Source organism: Rutidosis leptorrhynchoides, chromosome 9 (assembly GCF_046630445.1).
Source record: "Rutidosis leptorrhynchoides isolate AG116_Rl617_1_P2 chromosome 9, CSIRO_AGI_Rlap_v1, whole genome shotgun sequence".
In the NCBI taxonomy this organism is placed as follows: Eukaryota; Viridiplantae; Streptophyta; class Magnoliopsida; order Asterales; family Asteraceae; genus Rutidosis; species Rutidosis leptorrhynchoides.
This window is the reverse complement of record NC_092341.1, coordinates 338,084,653-338,101,051: the sequence shown is the minus strand read 5'-3', so window position 1 is coordinate 338,101,051 and position 16,399 is coordinate 338,084,653. Positions and strand designations below refer to the sequence as shown.

General features: G+C 30.4%; 2 protein-coding genes across 3 annotated transcripts; one reads left to right on the top strand and one right to left on the bottom strand.

Moving 5' to 3' along the window:
• Window positions 1–5,520: 5,520 nt before the first annotated feature.
• LOC139867184 (heavy metal-associated isoprenylated plant protein 39) lies at window positions 5,521–6,394 on the top strand. Its single transcript, XM_071855517.1, has 3 exons — window positions 5,521–5,600; window positions 5,695–5,773; window positions 5,859–6,394. Exons 1-3 carry the CDS (start codon window positions 5,592–5,594, stop codon window positions 6,089–6,091), a joined length of 321 nt encoding a protein of 106 aa, XP_071711618.1. The 5' UTR covers window positions 5,521–5,591; the 3' UTR covers window positions 6,092–6,394.
• Window positions 6,395–7,920: 1,526 nt separating this feature from the next.
• On the bottom strand, window positions 7,921–11,700 carry LOC139866443 (uncharacterized). 2 transcript variants are annotated; one of them, XM_071854678.1, is made up of 3 exons: window positions 9,105–11,700; window positions 8,505–8,699; window positions 7,921–8,142 (listed from the first exon to the last, which is right to left on the bottom strand). In XM_071854678.1, the coding sequence occupies exon 1, from the start codon at window positions 11,394–11,396 to the stop codon at window positions 9,843–9,845; it is 1,554 nt and encodes a 517-aa protein (XP_071710779.1). In that variant the 5' UTR covers window positions 11,397–11,700; the 3' UTR covers window positions 7,921–8,142; window positions 8,505–8,699; window positions 9,105–9,842. The 2 variants fall into 2 exon arrangements, with proteins under 2 accessions (XP_071710779.1, XP_071710780.1); XM_071854679.1 differs by lacking the exon at window positions 8,505–8,699.
• Between the last annotated feature and the right edge of the window lie 4,699 nt (window positions 11,701–16,399).

Here is a 16,399-nt window from a genome sequence, read left to right as displayed (position 1 = left end):
TCATAATCATTCATTTTTATCATTTTAATAGACCACAAGATTTTCATTTCCATTTCTCATAAATATACGTCCCATGCATAGAGACAAAAATCATTCATATGGATTGAACACCTGGTAACCGACATTAACAAGATGCATATAAGAATATCCCCATCATTCCAGGACATCCATCGGACATGATATAAAAACTCGAAGTACTAAAGCATCCGCTACAACGGATGGGGTTTGTTAGGCCCAATAGATCTATCTTTAGGATTCGCGTCAATTAGTAGATCGGTTTACTAATTCTTAGGCTACCAAGCAAAAAGGGGCATATTCGGCTTCGATCATTCAACCATAGAATGTAGTTTCAATTACTTGTGTCTATTTCGTCAAACATTTATAAAAGCGCATGTATTCTCAGTCCCAAAAATATATATTGCAAAAGCATTTAAAAAGGGAGTAATGAAACTTACTCTACAATATTTTGTAGTAAAAATATTCATACGACGATACTGAACAATGCAGGGTTGGCCTCGAATTCACGAACCTATATCAATTGTATATCTTATTAAAACATATAATTGAATTCACATAAATTTTCATTTATTAATTATTTAATATTTATATTTATTTTTTGTTGTAGTTTATATAGAATTTGTACCAGAGTTTGCCTATATATTATATTACATACTATATATATGTTAATATGTTTTATATATAATTATAGGTAGTATAAATATATTTTATGTACAAAATTTTAATGGTTATAATATAGTAATAATAATGAAAATGATAATTTTAATAAAAGTGATAGTTTTAATATCTATGAGAATTTTAATAATAATAATACTTTACATAAATATGATAATGAAAATGATATTACTAATAAAATTGATACTAATAATAATGATAATACTAGATGTGATAATTTTTATATAAAGTGATAGTTTTAATAAAAGTGATAATTTTTATAAAATGATACTACTAATAGTATTCTTGATTATAATACTATTACTAATGTTAATAATAATAATACTAATAATAATATTAATAGACTTAAACTGTGATAATAATAATAATAATAATAATAATAATACTAGTACTAGTAGTAATAATAATAACTATAATATTCGTAATTCTTAATGATGATATACTAATACTAAAATGATAAGATTACTAATAATGATAATGTTATTAATACTTTTAATAATATTAATGATAATGATTATAATACTTGTGCCTATAGTAATAATAATTATTATTATAACACTAATAATAACAATAATGACAATATTACTAATTAGTTTAATGATAATGATAATTATATTATATCAATAATAATAATAGTAGTGTTAATAATAATACTTATGTTATTAATTATAATAATAATAATAATACTAATAATTATAAATTGATACCAAGTACTAATATTAATAATAGTCTTATCATTAATTTTTACATAATAATAACATCAATTAATAATAATAATAATAATAATAATAATAATAATAATAATAATAATAATAATAATAATAATAATAATAATAATAATAATAATAATAATAATAATAATAATAATAATAACTACCTCATAAAGCTCATCACAAAAAAATGGCAGATACAAGAATCGAACCAGGATCACTCGCATACTAGTCACTACCCCAAACCATCTGCTCCGTTTTATTTTTCTGTTATTAACACCTTTTAAATTCTTTTAACCTCTTAATACGTTTCCTTCTTCTTCTTTTAACAAACTAGTCGACCAGAGATCGTCACAACAATGATTTATAGAATTCAATTAAGCTGTGATTTAGAATTTAGAACAACCCATTGATTAGTATTGACTGTTAAAGCAAAAGAGAAAAAAAAATAAAAAATAGCAGAAGCAGACACTGTAACTCGTTTTAAAATAAATATGAACTAAAATTCGAATTTGATTTTTAAGGACATTTTAGAACATGGTTACTAAATGAAATATGTTCTAATTCGTTCATAGAAGCTTTCCATTCCATCAATTGAACTTAAATCTTAACAGAGAACTTGAATTTGATCAAGAACAAAAGTTTGACTTTTTAGTTTTTAAACTTTGACTCAAAAATTGAAATTTGATAAGATAAATTGAATTATGAAATTTTACAGATAGTTTTAGAAGATGATTTCAAGCACAACTGCATTTAAGGATTTTGAAAAACAATTCGAGATCGAGTTTTGGCTAAAAAGTGGAAAAACAGAGTTTAACGAGTCTGTTTCTCTTTTTCTTTGATTAATTTGGTTTATGTATAATAACGAGTAATTGAATTATTATAAAGCAAGAAACTCGACAGCTGGTTCCATCAGAAACAGAGATGAATAAATCAAGAAGGACGAATGAAAAATAAAGAAATCAAAAGTAGATTAGGACGTTCAACGGATTTTGTTTGTAACTGTGTTCAGAAATCGACATGTAACAAATCTTTGATAGCAAACAAAATCATAAAGCTCGTAGGTGGTGTTTTATATAAAAAAAATACTGATTTGTTATCAGGTTTATATATTTATATATATAATTAATATTATTAATTAATTAATATAAATATATTAAGAATAATAATAAAAGAAATAATAATACTAATATCAAATATAAGGATAACCATAATGAATAAAAATAATAAGTATAATGATAAAAGCAATAAGGATAATGATATTGTCATTTTAAATGATAATTTTTAAAAATTAAAATTCTTCTATCAATTATAATAATAATGATAACAATAATATTGATAATATTAATATAATAAATTAAATGTATCAAACTTTATATCGATATGTTATTTAGTAAGATTAACAATACTGTTTTTAATATTAATATTTATTTTTAATCATAATGAAATTAATAGTAATACTATTATTAACTATATTTTAATTTGTAATTACTTCTAATATATTAATGTTACAAAATAATAATATTAATAATACAAATATTAATATTAACATTTACAATGAAGATAATGTTAATAATATTAATGTAACAATTATGTTCAAACTTGTAATTTATTTAGTATAATACAATTTATAAATTTTATTATATTTACTAATTATAATATATTGGATCTTTAATAATTATATATATTTCAGTAACATTACATATGTATTGAATTCATTTATATATATATATATATATATATATATATATATATATATATATATATATATATATATATATATACATACATGTATTCATTTTAATTATTCTGTATATTACTTTACATCTTCAATTCAAATGATTTAATTGTATTTTATTGATTCAAGTTATTATGTATACTTATATTTATTTTTACCTATTATATATTTTCAAACAATTGTTCGTGAATCGTCGGGAATAGTCAAAGTCAAATGAATTCATATAAACTGTTTCAAAAATTTAGAGACTCAACTTTACAGACTTTGCTTATTGTGTCGGAATCATATAAAGATTAAGCTTAAATTTGGTCGGAAATTTCCGGGTCGTCACACCTTAGTAATACATGTTGCTAGTAATGGAGTTGTTGCAACGGCTTGAGTGGTTGAGCATCAACGGCGAACCAATGTTAGCAGCCTAAGTATGATAAAGAAAATTTAACATGTTATGATTGGAGTATCTACTAAAGTGGCGGATTCAACTTTTTTTTTTTTACGGGTGCAAAACATGAAAAATATGTAGAAAACAAAAAAAGGGAGCAAAATGTCAAAATTTAACAAATAAAATACACTGAACGTCAGACTTTAACATATAATTACACTAAAAAAAACTTGAGTGTTGGGGGCGGCTGATCCCGATTGCCCCTTAATAGATTCTCGCGTGCCATCTAGACATCTACAATACCACATCATCATGAGAATTTTAGTTTACTATAATAAATTGTTTGAGTTTAACATTTCTCAAATAATACTCCCCTCTTTCCAATTCTATATTCTATATATTTTTTTATGTCTCAAATTAATTGTTCACTTTCATAAATGAGGAAAAATAATGTGATAAATTTCTTATGCCCCCTACTTTATACACGTAAGACAAAAAAATTGATAAAAAAATAAAAGGTAAGACTGAAAAGTTAACAAAAAAAGTACATGTGTCATTCTCTTTTTTTTAAACTGTGTGTTTTGTCTGGGACAATAGGAAACGCAGGGAGTAACTAGTTAGGTACTTACGTGATGAACTGGTAACCATACATTTTATACATTTTTTTAACATCAGTTTGGAATCACTCGGGAGGAACTAAATCACTCACGCGATCATCTCCTGCAGTTGCATAACCCACACTCAACTGCTGCTCTGGAGGAAACCCCGACCAATCCGAGGGCATGACCGGTAAAACCCCCATGCCCCCGCAACGCAATGTGCGAAAGGCGACCTTGGGTGAATTTCAAAGTCAGGGGATAACTTTGTGTGCTACTAAAATTGTTCTCGACACTACGAAATTTATATATATGACCTCATATATTTTTAAAATTTGTGGTTTAAATAGATTAAATAGTCATTTTTTTAGAAAAAAATTAAAAAGTATCATTCAAATTGTATATGACTCTATTAAATTTTGATTCTAGAACACCACTGAGCAGTGTTGTAAAAAACCCGATTACTCGCCGATTAATCTCTGATTAATCATTTTTCGGAGCAATCCGTTCCGATTTTCAAAAACCCGTTTAATTAAACGGTCAACGTCAATTGATGGATCAAAATCGAATTTTGGTAATAAAAGTCAGTCAAAATCAAAAATGGTTAACATTTTAATATGAATTTAAACTAGAATTTTACAGTTTTGAAGAAAATGAACAATTTTAGACAATTATGTTAAAATAATCTTTATATTAATGTTTTTTTCTATAATTACACATATAATTTTTAAAATTTAATATTTAAATGTGTACAGTACAATCCGATTAATCCCCGATTAATCTCCGAATTGCCGATTAATTTTTCCAAAGTCCCTACCGATTAATCCCCGAATAGCGAATTTTGTAACATTGCCACTGAGTACTCAGTGTCTCCGTATCGACTTTTTTTAGCTGGGTTAGTGGGCCTGGGCCTAGGCCCTGCAGATAGAGAGGGGAAATACCATCACACACAATATAATTTGATTTATTGAAACTGTAAATTAAATATATATTTTTTTAGCATATCTGAATATTCAACTCGCTTTTTTAACCAAAAAAAAAAAGAAAAAGGAAAGAATTCATTGCTTTTTTGATCACTAATCTGTTTTAATATTATGAATAGTAACTTATATCTTAGTTACTTCGTATAATTCTAATGAATATGCATATATCGTTATATTCACCCCAAAGAATGACGAACAAAATAAAGTTTGGTACCAAGACAATTAAAATCCTGTTGCAACATCAAAGTTTTAACACATTAAATGTATAATTCTTGAAAGTACGCCGACCATTTTTGAATTGTTAAAAGTACTACTGGTAAAGCACATCATACAAGTCTTTAAAAGCACAACCTTACACAAATCAGCATGACTAGATACGTTGTACGCTTTGTATTCACACGCATACAATTTATCCAATATAAAACACCAAAACAATTAGATGACCCATTTCACTTTTGAATCAGAACCCACTTTGCTCTCCACCCTCTTCACATGGCTCAGGTAATCACCTTTTTTTTCTAATCAATTTAAATTTTGTTCATTCTAATTTAATTAAATTTCTGCTGCATGTTTATGTATGGTTATGATAAAACAGAAGGTGGTACTCAAAGTGCTTACCATGACTGATGACAAAACCAAACAAAAAGCCATTGAAGCTGCTGCTGATATCTATGGTATAGTATTAGTACTACTTTATGCATAATTATTGATGGGATTCAATCACATCACTTTATATATAATTGAATTGGTATCTTATAGGAGTCGATTCGATAGCGGCTGATCTAAAAGATCAAAAACTGACGGTGATCGGAGAGATGGACACGGTGGCAGTGGTGAAGAAGCTGAAAAAAGTAGGTAAAGTGGATATAATCTCAGTTGGGCCAGCAAAAGAACCAGTAAAGAAAGAAGAAAAGAAAGAAGAGAAAAAGGAAGAGAAAAAGGAAGAAAAGAAAGAAGAGAAAAAAGAAGAAAAGAAAGAAGATAAGAAATAATTAACTTTGTTTCTTAATTCATAATCACTATTAGTATTCTATATATTTTGATGTTCTATAAATCTATAAAATTGCTTGAAAACAATGTTTTCTTTTTCAAATCGGTGAATCGGATCAGGCTCGAATCGGGTCATGAGCAGATCTAGAGTGGTTATTTTTAAGGTTTAAGTTCCTCATTGAAAGATGATCTGCATATGAACATGTCATAACTTAGCTTCATTTGCAAGCATTGAGCTGTACCACCAAATCCAATTATATCTTGAATGTTAATTTATTATATCTATTTGTTATTTTCTGTCTGTATATTTAAATTTCTTTTGTGGGGTCTTTAATTTAACTTTCATCTTCTTAACTAATTGCCACCAACTTATTTAAACCTAACAAACCATCCCAATATAGAATCTCAATATCGTAACAAGAGGTCTCAGATTCAAGCTTATATCTTAGGTGGTCATGGAAGAGGGTCGAAAACGCCGGTTAGCAGTGAACAGATAAAAGCTTATCCATTTTACATAAACCTAACACATTTTGCTGCTACTTTTCTCAAAGTTCCGACAAACCCACAAAATAAGTATCATCTGTGTACTCGACAGGAAATATACAATTATTAGGCATGTTTCTTGACTATGTGTTCTTTTCGACAGCATATAGTAAAGATGGACAACGGCACAAAACATTACCTTGTCAAACTTTTATCATGGTTTTAAGTTGATAAAAAAGTAATTGAGTCATCGTGTTAAATTGGATTTGTGGGGATTATGATGAATGAAGATGATTAATTGCTTGTCAAACAAGGATTGCAGTTGTACCTGAGTGGTAGTGGCCTGCCTCTAATACACTTGAGGTCAGGAGCTCGACTCCACTCCAGGGCAACAATTAATGCAATTCTATCCCTGCCATGTAAGGATCCACCCATGGCACCTTTTCCACATTGTGTTGGGGGTAAAGGGGAGGGGGGTTTTACTTGGCCGTGCCCTTGAATCGGTTCAAGGTTTCCTCCCGGGCAGCGATAGAGGGCGGGTTAATATCACTGCATCGGCATAGTCGAAACGGGAGATGATCGCAACGGGTGGTTAAGTCCCCCTCGGGTGATATGCCGATACGGGAGATGATCGCAATGGGTGGTTAAGTCCCCATCGGGTGATCCACATTGTGTTGGGGGTAAAGGGGAGGGGGGTTTTACTTGGCCGTGCCCTTGAATCGGTTCAAGGTTTCCTCCCGGGCAGCGATAGAGGGCGGGTTAATATCACTGCATCGGCATAGTCAAAACGGGAGATGATCGCAACGGGTGGTTAAGTCCCCCTCGGGTGATCCCAAATTAGCTGTTTAAAAAAAAAAAAATTGCTTGTCAAACATGATCATTTTTAGTGGTGGTGGACCATGACGAGATAAGTTGAAAAGTGTCGATTCTGTACAACTAATACCACCACCAAAAGCCAAATAGATTTATTTAAGCTGAACAAATAATTAGATAATATAAACAAATATCTATGACCATTGATTTCTATACCCAAATTTCTCATGATAGTGACTCGCCTAAAAGCAGAAATGACACCATGTTCCATGCATCAAGTCAATATAGTATATATTGTATTATACTCTGTTTTTTACAAAATTCTGAAACGGTATATTCCCTTACTATTATTAATTTTTCTAACATGATCTAATTAAATTTTTAGTCAATTATGTTGTGAATTATCAGCCCAAGTATACAACAGACTGTTCATAATAGAATATTCATTTATCAAAATAATATATATGTGATGTAATTGCATCTCACACGATCACATACTAATACTAATTTTAATTATTACCTTATCAGTAGCCTATCAAGTTACACTTCAAAGTCCAAATAACAAATAGCCAAACATAGGTCACTCCAGTATTATATTTTGCAAATAAATCGAAACATTTGCAATCATCAAATCGATTCACCATGGGTAAAGACTGTATTTCTTACCAAGAGAAGTGGATATAAAGATGGCCAAGAAACGTTCCTAATTTTGGTAGTGGAAACTGTTAATCATGTGGACCGTCGTGCCTCCATTAAACTGCAGATTATGCATAGAATATATTTTATTTTATTTTTTTGTCAAACACGTGCTAATAATAAGTCCTCGAAAACGAAGTGTGCCTAGTCCCATCCCATAAGATATGTAGAAGAAGAAGAAAATAAACACTAGCAACAAAATAAGTCACACCTCATCAAAGTGAGGTGTATGGATATAATTATAGTTACAATTATCAAATCAAAATGAAATTTAAATATTGTGTTTGTATGGACAAATAACCACTTAAAGAAATGAAGAGTCAGATATACTATACTATATTTTAGTACTGCCCCATTAACATGAGCCAACGGCCACAATATATCATCAATGAAAAAATAAAATACCGTCTAACGACTAGATACCAGCTATCTATGTGTCTTGTACAACAAGGGCATGATGCACCAAAATATATCAGGTCCCCAATCAAGTTAATTCTAACCATCATCAAGATGACCTAGCGGTACAGTGTCTTGTTTCCTCACAAGAGGTCACACGTTCAAATATCTTAGGTGTGGCCTCGGAAATGGTCACATGTATACCTCGGTCAGACTGTACATCTGCGTAAAAAAAAACCTCCCTGAGCAAACCTGAACAGCTAAACCTTATCTATTTACCCGTTTTACCAAATCAAGTTAATTCCAAAATGTAACATACCCATGGATCATGTTTTTCAAGGGAAGAGGCCATATAACAAAACAATTATTTCGAAATAAATAATCCATATACAACGTCTGACCAGAGTAATAAATAATCTAATAAACTAAATATAGTCAAGTAACATTGTGCAATGAGCATGAATCAGCTTTATATGCTTTTTAACTACATATAAAGCCAACTACATATTATTTGATTACAAGAAAGCACAAGTGCACAACAATGAAACTATGATATCAAATCTTTAAAGGAGTGATGTAACAATATAAAAGTGAAAACATTTTTAACTACAGAGGGTAGTTGCTAACCTTTTAAGAAGTTCCAGTGTCACCTTGGGCTCAATTTGTTTTACATACACAGCTAGAGCAATGCTGAATCTGTACAAAACATCGACATGCAAAAGGATACTGGAAAACATCTTAAGATACAGCGTGTCATAACATTCAATAGAGATGCAATTTCAAGCACGTAACTTTTTTTCTAGATCGATTTGTATTCTTTAGTCTCGTATGAGTCAAATGGGCATAAATGCAAAGGAAAAAAAGACGATTACAAGAAGAAAGGGTCAAACAGGTTAAAAGCTGCCAAGAGTCTATTATTAATGCGTACAACCTCCAAAATTATTCAGTACAATTGTAGCTAACATGCTAATCCATTAATAGTTAGTGTTAGCAATAGCAAAAAGTAATTGCGAGTCAACCATACCAGTTTTAACTCAGACTAAAATGCCTAGTTTCATTCCGAACACATAGAGACCTGTTACTCAACCCTCACAATTCACCAATCTTATCATTTCAAATATTCAGTAACAAAGGCATGAATGATCAACAAGAACATTCCACACGTGGATTAAAAATTGGCACTTTTCATTTCTTTAAATATGTCAAAAGTAAATACCATGATTAAGTATGAAATTTTTTAAAAATAATATAACTGATGGGCAAAGTTATTACAACACAGATGCCTCAAAACATCTGAAAATAACTGACCTGGACTACACAGCACTTCTACAATTAGGTGCCTCTTCTACAAGGTTGGTTTCCACATTAGCATCTCCGATATCGTTTAATCTTATGAAGTAAATGACCATACTGCCCCTTTTCCACCATATGTTTTATTACCTCTTGAACTTCAGAAAACTTTCCAGCTTTCCTTAAATAGCTTACAAGTGTACTATATACAAGAAAATTAGGATTACACCCTTTAGATTCCATTTCTTTAAGCATCGAACACGCAAAATCAAATTTCCCCGACATACAAAGCCCACGGATCATTGCATTATACGTGTACACATTAGGAATCCTTCCGTTATCAAACATATCCAAAAACAATTCCTCTGCTTTATCCAATTGTCCATTTTCAATATGCCCTGTGATCATAACAGTATACGACACAACATCCGGTTCACATCCATATTTAATCATTTCTCTAAAAAAATACTTGCAGGCATCAATATTTCCAGCTCGACTTAACCCATCTATCAACGTAGTAAAATGAAGAACACTAGGCCCGATTCCAGCTTCTTTCATACGGGTCAACAGGTCAACGGCTGCAGCTGGGTTATTTACTTTACCAAATAAATGAAGAGAAATATTACATGTATGAAAATCGGGAGGATATCCATTTCTCCCCATTTCATCTAACAATCTCTTAAACTGAACATATTTTCCCAACCTAAATTTTGTATACACTACAATATTATAAGTCAACGCATCTGGTGCAAAATCAGCAGTCAACATCTGCTGATACACCCATTCAATTAGTTGATACTGATTAACAGAAAAAAGGGTATGCAAAATCGCGTTATAAGAATGCTTATACGGTCTGAAATTAAACGACTTTGATTTTATAAACCTCTCCACAACTTTTTTAGCTACACCTGCCTCACCACACGTACAAATCAAGATATTAAAAGTTCTCGAAGTAACTTTATGTCCTTTTTCGGTCATCTCATCAACTAACCTCCACATTGCTTTATATTCCTCTGCTTCTGCAAATATTTGCATTATTAAATGGTATGTATTAATTGTGTGATTGTAAGCCTCTTTTTCACCAGACCATACGAAAAACTTATACCCAAGCTTCGCACACCGTTCCTTATTCGCATTATTCACGTTCTTCAAAATTCCTATAAGTACTTCCCTAACGAACAAACCCGATACTTTAACTTCTAAATTATCTAAAGCTGACTTCGTATCAAAACCAGGCCCGTCTTGCTGTAAAACCTTTAACGCTTTGCTCGCACAAATTTTCGCATTTCTTATAAAACTAGCTCTATCAAATACAGTTTGTTCGTAATCATCGTTACTATTATCGTCATCATCATTATCGTAATCATCATCACAATCATTGTATCTTCCGCTTGTACTCGTGTTACCAACGGAATCAATGTAATCGTATTCTAGGTTTTCGTTTAATACAGAATGAGTATGAGTATGATTACGAGTATTCGAGCATTTACGATAACCAATTAGGTATTTTTCGAGTTTTCGAAACCCTAAAGTGAAGCTACTGGTATTGCTACATAAGGAACGTGAGATACAGCAAAAACCAGATATACCTTGAACAAATTTATGACCTAATTGAGCAATTGAGAACATGAAAAGAGCTAGATTCTATGTTTTTTTTGTTGTTAATCGGGTCAATTGTGAATTGACCACGATTAACTTTGATAACAACTATGTAATGATATGAATAGAGTAAGATAATGAGTAAAGGATTGAGCAGGTTTGAGTGTACATACCATATGTAGGAAGTAGATTGTAGTTGTAAGTAGGGTTTGAGGTGACGGCGGATGGTGGTGGAGAGTGGCGGTGGAGGGGTTTATTTGCGATGACGGCGGAAAATGGACCGGAAGGTGTTCAAAGGGGTTAAACGGGTGCGTACGAGATCTAAGATGTTGAAGACTCGAAGCACGGGGCTAGCTGTAATTTGTATACTACATATATCTTTTAACGAAAAAGAAAAAAAAACATAAATTGGATTAACTAAATCCGAGTATCTAAAATAATTACAAGTAAGTCGCGATTTATTCAAGTAGAAGTAGATTCAACGATATACTTGATCAAATACACTATAGTCTAAAATAAACCTATACAGGTGATCAACATAGATGTTATACTTGATCTAGCCTTGCAACATTGAAAATAGACTAATGAATACAAACAACAAGAACAATTGAACCGAAAAGACCCTCGTGGATTCACACAGCTCGACGCTAGTGAATCATTAAAACATTGAAACGTCGTAATGTAATTGAAGACGTTAACTTGATGCATTCTGATGATTCTAGATCTGACTCAATCCACTACAAACGTCATGACTTCACTTAGCTTGCCATGTTCTTATAAGAAATAGTCTCTTCTCTGAATCAAATCTATGCATGTTTCTTATATGGAAGGTTATTAGTCTAATAAAAAACAGACCCAGTCTGTAACCACAGTGACTTTTTGATTCGCCGGGCATGCTAACTAAGAGAATCGCTTATAGCCTTGCTCGCAAGAGTATAAGCAAGTCGTAGCATTTTGACCATCTTTAGACGACAAATCCTTATTTTACATCACATCCCCTAAATAAATCAATAGGAGGGCTGGTGAGGCCTGGAACTTCTCCATGAGGTTCCTTTCGATAGTCTGTGAACAAAAGTGATATCGACGTCACTTGTTGTCATTTCTCAATTAACGATACACAGTTAGAGTGAGTGCGTTTGACTAATATAGAAATCAAGTCTCTATGCTCCTTTCCTTCGACTAATTCTTCACATCGGATCTCAGGGTCTTTATATTACTTTACATGTCCACCTCACTGAAAGCTTACACATTAAAAATGGTGAACACCCAGTTCTAAAAGACATGAAAGTAGCCTCCATGTCAAGAGTGTAAGATTAATGTGCAAGGTACAACAAATAACTATATTGCTAAATTCATTTGAGCCTTTGGGGTCACACATATATACACCTAGACGTCAAATGAACTATATATGTATATGCTGTGTGTGTATATATATATATATATATATATATATATATATATATATATATATATATATATATATATATATATATATATATATATATATATATATATTATTCAAGTAACGAAACAATATAATTTGTTAGATTCAATTAAATTAATTAAGTTTTTTTAATTGATTAATTAATAAAATATTTATATACTTTTACTTGATGGCTACGTTCATATAATAATAGAAAAGAGGATACTCAGTATCATGACACTTGATTTTTTCATAAAGAAAGATGTGTATGGCAGATACTTCCAAATCTTAGAAAAGAAAGATACTCAGTATCATATGTGTTGTTTCTTTATGCACAAACGAGAAATTAAGATATTATAAAAGGACCAAAATACTCCTTTTCTGTGTGGTAGTCAAAACCAAACACACACACATACACTGATGCGTACCACAAACCCTTGTCCCATTAGATCATGATTTATTAATTCTCCAAAATACAATCAAGAGTGTGATGAGTTCCTAGTCATGCGATTTACACTTAAACAAGAAAATATTGTTTACGAAGCATTTTTATTGGTTCATTATAATAATTTGATTATTATAATACATTACTTGGGTTTGGACTAGCATCTATTGGCGTTGTTTGAAGTGTAGTGTGGATTATCCAAGGAGACGGTCATACTTTTGATCGTAGGTTTCTCTCCGTTCATCAGTTTCTTCAAGAAAGGTATATCGTTAACTCATCTTATGATTTAATATTCATGACAATTATTATGGTGTAACTGCATCTTTGGGATCGTTAATCATGTGCATGTTTTATTAAATTTATATATATTAATATTTAATTTTGTAAATGGTTTATAAAATAATAACTGATTATTATTTTAAAACTATCCGCTGCGTTAATCTGATTTAAAAGTACACACGGTTTTTCAACAGTGGTATCCGAGCCGCTGTAACGACCCTACTTTTTCCGTTATCGTTTACCGTTAATTATTTAATGACCGTTAACTGTTATTCGTGCCACGTCATTTCTATGACCTATATTATTATTTTTGTAATAATATATTAATTATTATGTGTTATATGAATATTTGTATTCATATCTTAAATTGTACGTTTCTACGTGTCGCGGATTTCTATCCGGCGAATCTTTTCGGTTTTCAAACCAACGGTTGAGCTTTTGGGATTTTTAAGTCCTAATTATTTTAAATATGATATTTTAATATCATATGTTTATATTTAGTGTTTATATATTTTATTCGTCGCGTATTTGTTATCTCTCCGAAAAATCAGTCGCGTAGTAGCGTTTTCGCGTTTCGGGCTTCGATCGGGCGTTCGGGCCACAAGCTAATTGACTTTTTAACATTTTGGATTAGTGGGGCCCACCCCCTTGCTGATTTTGGCCGAAAATTCCCTTAGGGGGGGTGTTTGTGCCATTTCTTCTAACTTGGAGCATTTTTGATCAAAACCTAATACACTCCTCATTTCTTTCATTTTTCCACATTTTAATTTTTGCTCTCCCTCTCCCTTGTTCTTGGCCGTCACCTACAGCACCATAAACATCATCATCATCAATTAAAAATATTACTTGGATCGTCAAATCGTTTATACAATCGAATTCCTCATTCCGTTCTCTACACGCTCATATTAATCTTTTCTTGATTAGGGTATAAACCCTAACCCTAGCTTTTCAATTTTTCTTTATTTTTTTTAGTATTTCGATGTTATATTGATAGTATGATGATTATATGTTATTGTATTGATGATTGTGTGCGTAGAATTGCTCGATTATACATGTTTTCGGTTTGATTGAATTGGGACAGCAGCATATTCGTTCATTTCTGGTTATGTAACTGATATAAAAGTGAAATTAAAGTATCTAGATGAGTTCCTCTCATCAAGACATTAATTTTAGACTCCGGATTCATGTCATTTCGATTCCCGGAACTCTAGATATTATTAAAATGGTGTTTTGTTGAGATAAATTTATGAAAACGAATTGAATCAGGTATGGTCTGACTTTGTGATCATTTTTGGAGTCTTTAGGGTGTACTAGTATGTTAAGATTGATGATTTGATGAACTTTCATGTTCGGGTCATCTAAATCCGAGCCACGGATCACCCGTTATGACTAAAACACGTTTTTGAGCGGATTAAAGGTCCAAACTGATTAAGGGCTGTAAGTCACGACTTGGTGACTGTTCTTTGGATTTTCTTGAGTACACTAATGTGTCGGGTGGGTTGGTTAGGCGAAGATATATATAAGACTCGCCAAAAACTGATTCCCGGAGCTTAAGTTATGACCCGATGAACTTTTAATTAAAACTTATGGTAATTAATTATGACTTATGATATAAATAATGATTTTCATTATTATTAAATTACTTATGATATAAAAAGTAATTATTATACTTTAAGACTTATGATATATATTTATTATATCATTTAATTATTACTTATGATTTAATTAAACTTTTAATTAAACTTATGATTAATAATACTTTTATTATTAATGAAAAATACTTATGATAAGTATTAAACTTATATTATGAGATTATTATAATGAGACTTATAATAAGGATTAATTAATTATTTAATTATCATAAGGCTTAGTTATTATTTAATTATAATTTAATTATTAAATATTTATGATTTAATAATTAAAATTAGAAACTTATGATATGATTAATAATTCATTATTAATTAATAATACTTATGATATGATTTAAAATTTGTTATTAATTAATAATACTTATATTATGATTAATATTTAATTAATTAATTAATTAAATACTTATGTTATATTAATTATATCATTTAAACTTATGTTAACTTTAATAATTTATTTTAATCTAATTAAACTTATGTTATGACATAATTATACATATTTAACTTTAATTAACATTATAACTTATATTATTATTACAACTTACACTTTAAAAATCAATGTTGACTATGTTTGACCAAGGTTGACTTTTGAGTTGACTTTCGGTTGACTTTGACTTTCAGTTGATTTTTGTTGACTTTCTAAATAAGGAAACTTTCCTAACTTAAAATTTTTCAAAAAATAGCAACTTTCTAAATATGAAAACTTTCTAAATTTGGAAACTTTCCAAAAATAGAAACTTTCCTAAAATAGAAACTTTTCTAAAATAGAAACTTTCCAAAAATGGAAACCTGCTAAAATAGAAACTTTCTAAAAATAGAAAGTGTGTGTCCGTACGCTGTTCCGATCAAACCGATGCATGTTGAGTGTTGTTCTATGTCTACTTGCAACATGTACAATAGCTATCATACTAAGACTTGACCTAAGTTAGTTATTTATATCGACCTGCTTTATTTATAGGACGGCGTTGTGATCATTCCTGATCACTTTACTTCATTTGTTGTTCGCATATTTGTGTGGTTACTTTGTTGCTATTAAGGTGAGTTATAGTCCCATTTTTCTATTTTAAAGCTTTTGGGATGAGAATACATGCAATTTATATTGATTGCTTTCGCTGTGCTTAGAGAGTCTGCATATTTATGATGGCAGCTTTTGTTAAACATTAACTTGCATTCTATTTTGATACATTTAATAGTGGATATTGTTGACTTTGTTTTGGTCAACTTTTGGTTAAGTAATAAT

What these genes read in the sequence shown, in the direction of transcription:
- LOC139867184 (XM_071855517.1), top strand. An exon ending in AGCTGCTGCTGATATCTATG is followed by an intron (nt 5,774 to 5,858) that starts GTATAGTATTAG and finishes GGTATCTTATAG; the next exon opens with GAGTCGATTCGATAGCGGCT.
- LOC139866443 (XM_071854678.1), bottom strand. Translation starts at nt 11,396, where the DNA reads ATGTTCTCAATTGCTCAATTAGGTCATAAATTTGTTCAAGGTATATCT.